The sequence below is a fragment of the Aegilops tauschii genome, chromosome 5, assembly GCF_002575655.3.
Source record: "Aegilops tauschii subsp. strangulata cultivar AL8/78 chromosome 5, Aet v6.0, whole genome shotgun sequence".
Lineage (NCBI taxonomy): Eukaryota > Viridiplantae > Streptophyta > Magnoliopsida > Poales > Poaceae > Aegilops > Aegilops tauschii.
In genome coordinates, this window is record NC_053039.3 from 226,578,077 (window position 1) to 226,584,251 (window position 6,175).

The window sequence follows — 6,175 nt, forward strand, 5'->3', positions numbered from 1 at the left end:
ATGAGGTGGACAACATGGACATATCCATGTTCGTTGTCTCGAGCCTCATCAAGCCAAGATCCGGTGATGCGCCGTGGTCGCTGACCATGGTGTATGGGCCTGCCGATGATGCCATGAAACCGCTTTTCTTCGTCGATCTAATCAGAATCCGCGGGTTGATTACGGTTCCGTGGTTAATCACGGCGGACTTCAGCCTCATCTATGAAGCTCGGGACAAAAGCAACTCCAATCTCAACCTCAGCCTCATGGCTCAGTTCCGTGGGGATCTGAACTCGAGTGACCAGATGGAGATTAAGCTCTCGGCCGCAGATTCACATGGTCAAATGAGCAGCGAGAACCCACTCTCGTCAGGCTGGACCGGGCATTCTGCATGCCAGACTGGAACGCGCGGTTTGCTTCTGCACGGCTGCAGCCCCTGGCCACGGCTATGTCGGACCACTACCCGCTGCTGCTCACTTGCGACGCGACCATCCAGAGGCGTCCACGGTTCCGCTTTGAGGCATTTTGGCCGCACATGGAGGGATTCCAGGATGTGGTGCTTCACTTCTGGTGGCAGCCGTGCCGAGCCACAAGTGTCGTGGCCAAGCTCAATGAGAAGTTGTGGCATGTTGCGCGAGCGTTGAGCCGCTGGCACAAGTGCCACATCGGGGATACGAAACTACAGCTTCTTATGGTGCAGGATCCTGTCGTCTTGCTAGATGCTGTGCAAGAAAGCAGGCGCATGATGCCTGATGAGCTACAACTACGGAAAGACCTCAAATCTAGGATCCTGGGGCTCGTGGTTATCGAGCGCATCAATGCCAAGCAGCGGGCACACGTACGCTGGCTTAGGGCGGGGGACGCCAATACAATGTTCTTCCACATTAAAGCTAACTCACGGAGGACGAAAAACTACATTGTGTCATGATACGTCTCCAATGTATCTATAATTTTTGATTGTTCCATGTTGTTATATTATCAATCTTGGATGTTTTATAATCATTTTATATCATTTTTTGGTACTAACCTGTTGACATAGTGCCAAGTGCCAATAGCTGTTTTCTGCATGTTTTTTACATTCCAGGAAATCAATATCAAACGGAGTCCAAACGCAACGAAACTTTACGGAGATTTTTTTTGGACCAGAAGGAACATAATGGGCCCTGGCTGCGCCTGAGGGGTGCTCCGAAGAGAGCACAACCCACCAGGGCGCGCCAGGAGGCCCAGGCGCGCCCTGGTGGGTTGTGCCCACCTCGGGTGCCCCCTAGACCTCCTCTTTGCTCTATAAATACCCCAAAATTCTAGAAACCCTAGAAGCGTCGACGAAATATTGATCTAGCTGCAGCAGAGTCCAGAACCACCAGATCCAATCTAGACACCATCTCGGATGGGGTTCACCACCTCCATTGGTGCCTCTCCGATGATGCGTGAGTAGTTCTTTGTAGACCTTCGGGTCCGTAGTTAGTAGCTAGATGGCTTTCTCTCTCTCGCTGAATTCTCAATACAAAGGTCTCTTGGAGATCCATATGATGTAACTCTTTTGCGGAGTGTTTGTTGGGATCGATGAACTTTGAGTTTATGATCAGATCTAACTCTTTATATCCATGAAAGTTATTTGAGTTTCTTTGATCTCTTATATGCATGATTGCTTATAGCCACGTATTTCTTCTCCGATATTTGGGTTTTGTTTGGCCAACTTGATCTATTTATCTTGCAATGGGAAGAGGTGCTTTGTAGTGGGTTCGATCTTACAGTGCTTGATCCCAGTGACAGAAGGGGAACCGACAAGTATGTATCGTTGCTACTAAGGATAAAACGATGGGGTCTATCTCTACATAGATAGAACTTGTCTACATCATGTCATCGTTCTTATTGCATTACTCCGTTTCTCCATGAACTTAATACAATAGATGCATGCTGGATAGTTGTCGATATGTGGAGTAATAGTAGTAGATCTTGGACATGATGCCTATATAATGATCATTGCATGGATATCGTCATGAGTATTTGAAGTTCTATCAATTGCCCAACAGTAATTTGTTCACCCACCGTTTGCTATTTTTCTCGAGAGAAGCCACTAGTGAAACCTATGCCCCTCGGGTCTCTTTCTCATATTATTTGCCTTTGCGATCTACTTTTCCTTTGAATTTATTTTCAGATCTACTAAACCAAAAATACAAAAATACCTTGCTGTAATTTATTCTTATTTATTTTATTTGGCGTTCGATCTATCAATGTACTACAATTTTATCGCACGTCTGTTTGCCTATCTTGAGGCGCCGCTACCCGAAAGGGATTGAGAACCCCTTTTACACGTTGGGTTGCGAGGATTTGTTATAGATGTGCTGGGGTTGTTTACGTTGTGTTGCTTGGTTCTACTACTGGTTCGATAACCTTGGTTTCTGATAACCCACAAGTATAGGGGATCAATTGTAGCCTCTTTCGATAAGTAAGAGTGTCGAACCCAACGAGGAGCTAAAGGTAGAACAAATATTCCCTCAAGTTCTATCGACCACCGATACAACTCTACGCACGCTTAACGTTCGCATTACCTAGAACAAGTATGAAACTAGAAGTACTTTGTAGGTGTTGTTGGATAGGTTTGCAAGGTAATAAAGAGGGCGTAAATAAAATCTAGGGGCTGTTTAGATAAAGACACAACTAAATTAGTTTTAGTAAAGAGTGTCTTGTCACGAGAAAGTTATTTGTCCCTAGGCAATCGATAACTAGACTGTTAACCATTATTGCAATATTATTTGAGGGTGAGGCATAAGCTAACATACTTTCTCTACTTGGATCATATGCACTTATGATTGGAACTCTAGCAAGCATCCGCAACTACTAAAGATCATTAAGGTAAAACCCAACCATAGCATTAAAGCATCAAGTCCCCTTTATCCCATACGCAAACAACCTACTTACTCGGGTCTGTGCTTCTGTCACTCACGCCACCCACCATAAGCAAATCATGAACATATTGCAAACCCTACAGCAGGAATCCCTCACGCTTGCGCGACACGGAGAGCACCATAGGACAGCACCAATAATAAAACATGCAACTCAAACCAATCTTGATCATCAAATAACCCATATGACAAAACGGATCTACTCAAACATCATAGGATAGCCATACATCATTGGGAAATAATATATAGCGTTGAGCACCATGTTTAAGTAGAGATTACAGCGGGTAAGAGAGAGGTTACACCGCTGCATAGAGGGGGGAAGAGTTGGTGATGATGGCAGTGAAGTTGTTGGTGAAGATTGCGGTGATGATGATGGCCCCCGGTGGCACTCCGGCGCCACTGGAAGCGAGGGAGAGAGAGCCCCCCTCCTTCTTCTTCTTCCTTGACCTCCTCCCTAGATGGGAGAAGGGTTCCCCCTCTGGTCCTTGGCCTCCATGGCGTGGGAGGGGCGAGAGCCCCTCCGAGATTGGATCTGTATCTCTGTCTCTCTCTGTTTCTGCGTTCTCGTCTGCTACCCTTTCACCGTTTCGTATATATATGGAGATCCGTTACTCCGATTGGACTGAAACCTTCGCCGTGATTTTTTAACCAAAAATTAGCTTTCTTGCGGCCGAAAAAGGGCATCAACCGCCTTACGGGTGGCCCACGAGGGTCAGGGGCGCGCCCAGGGGGGCAGGCGCGCCCCCTACCTCGTGGCCACCTCGAGCACCGTCTCACGTTGATTCTTCTTCCGGAATTCTCCAAATATTCCAAAAATATTCTCCATCCATTTTTATTCCGTTTGATATGGATATTCTGCGAAACATAAAACATGCAACAAACAGGAACTGGCACTGGGCACTGGATCAATATATTAGTCCCAAAAATAATATAAAAAGTTGCCAAAAGTATATGAAAGTTGTATAATATTGGCATGGAACAATCAAAAATTATAGATACGACGGAGACGTATTAGCATCCCCAAGCTTAATTCTTGCTCGTCCTCGAGTAGGTAAATGATAAAAAAGATAATTTTTGATGTGGAATGCTACCTAGCATAATCTTGATCATGTAATCTAATCATGGCATGAGTATTAAGACACGAGTGATTCAAAGCAATATTCTATCATTTGACATAAAAACAATAATACTTCAAGCCTACTAATAAAGCAATCATGTCTTTTCAAAATAACATGGCCAAAGAAAGTTATCCCGACAAAATCATATAGTCTGGCTATGCTCCATCTTCACCACACAAAATATTCACATCATGCACAACCCCGATGACAAGCCAAGCAATTGTTTCATACTTTTGATGTTCTCAAACCTTTTCAACTTTCACGCAATACATGAGCGTGAGCCATGGACATAGCACTATAGGTGGAATAGAATATGATGGGGGTTATGTGGAGAAGACAAAAAGGAGAAAGTCTCACATCGACGCGGCTAATCAACGGGCTATGGAGATGCCCATCAATTGATGTCAATGTGAGGAGTAGGGATTGCCATGCAACGGATGCACTAGAGCTATAAGTGTAGGAAAGCTCAAACTGAAACTAAGTGGGTGTGCATCCAACTTGCTTGCTCATGAAGACCAAGGGCATTTGAGGAAGCACATCGTTGGAATATACAAGCCAAGTTCTATAATGAAAATTCCCACTAGTATATGAAAGTGATAACTCAAGAGACTCTCTATATGAAGAACATGGTGCTACTTTGAAGCACAAGTGTGGTAAAAGGATAGTAACATTGCCCCTTCTCTCTTTTTCTCTCTTTTTTTGGGCCTTCTCTTTTTTTGGCCTTTCTCTTTATTTTTTATTTTTTTTCGTCCGAAGACTCATCCCGACTTGTGGGGGAATCATAGTCTCCATCATCCTTTCCTCACTGGGGCAATGCTCTAATAATGATGATCATCACACTTTTATTTACTTACAACTCAATATTACAACTTGATACTAGAACAAACATATGACTCTATATGAATGCCTCCGGCGGTGTACTGGGATGTGCAATGATCTAGCGTAGCAATGACATCAAAAAACGGACAAACCATGAAAACATCATGCTAGCTATCTTACGATCATGCAAAGCAATATGACAATAAATGCTCAAGTCATGTATATGATGATGATGGAAGTTGCATGGCAATATATCTTGGAATGGCTATGGAAATGCCATGATAGGTAGGTATGGTGGCTGTCTTAAGGAAGATATAAGGAGGTTTATGTGTGATAGAGCGTATCGTATCACGGGGTTTGAATGCACCGGCGAAGTTTGCACCAACTCTCGAGGTGAGAAAGGGCAATGCACGGTACCGGAGAGGTTAGCAATGATGGAAGGGTGAGAGTGCGTATAATCCATGGACTCACATTAGTCATAAAGAACTCATATACTTATTGCAAAAGTTTATTAGCCCTCGAAGCAAAGTACTACTACGCATGCCCCTAGGGGGATAGATTGGTAGGAAAAGACCATCGCTCGTCCCCGACCGCCACTCATAAGGAAGACAATCAATAAATACCTCATGCTCCGACTTTGTTACATAACGGTTCACCATACGTGCATGCTACGGGAATCACAAACCTCAACACAAGTATTTCTACTAATCCACAACTACCCACTAGCATGACTCTAATATCACCATCTTTATATCGCAAAACTATTGCAAGGAATCAAACATATCATATTCAGTGATCTACAAGTTTTATGTAGGATTTTATGACTAACCATGTGAATGACCAATTCCTGTCATCTCTCTAAATAGATATAAGTGAAGCAAGAGAATTTAATTCTTTCTACAAAAGATATGCCCATGCTCTAACAAATATAAGTGAAGCAAAAGAGCATTCTACAAATGGCGGTTTTCTATGTGAAGAGGAACATGCAATCCAAACTTCAAATGATATAAGTGAAGCACATGAAGCATTCTATAAAGCCATACTCAAAAGATTTAAGTGAAGTGCAATGAGCATTCTATAAATCAACCAAGTACTATCTCATACCAGCATGATGCATAAAAGAAAAGTGAAAACTAAATGCAAAAGACGCTCCAAGATTTGCACATATCGCATGAACGAAACGAATCCGAAAACATACCGATACTTGTTGAAGAAAGATGGGATGCCTTCCGGGGCATCCCCAAGCTTAGACGCTTGAGTCTCCTTGAATATTTACTTGGGTTGCCTCGGGCATCCCCAAGCTTGAGCTCTTGCCTCTCTTCCTTCTTCTCACATCGAGACCTTCTCGATCAG

At 43.6% G+C, this 6,175-nt stretch overlaps 1 protein-coding gene across 1 annotated transcript; it reads left to right on the plus strand.

Moving 5' to 3' along the window:
• Positions 1-370: 370 nt before the first annotated feature.
• On the plus strand, positions 371-907 carry LOC141022699 (uncharacterized). The gene has a single exon (XM_073498963.1). It carries the CDS (start codon positions 371-373, stop codon positions 905-907), a length of 537 nt encoding a protein of 178 aa, XP_073355064.1.
• Positions 908-6,175: the final 5,268 nt, after the last annotated feature.

What these genes read in the sequence shown, in the direction of transcription:
- LOC141022699 (XM_073498963.1), top strand. Translation starts at nt 371, where the DNA reads ATGCCAGACTGGAACGCGCGGTTTGCTTCTGCACGGCTGCAGCCCCTG.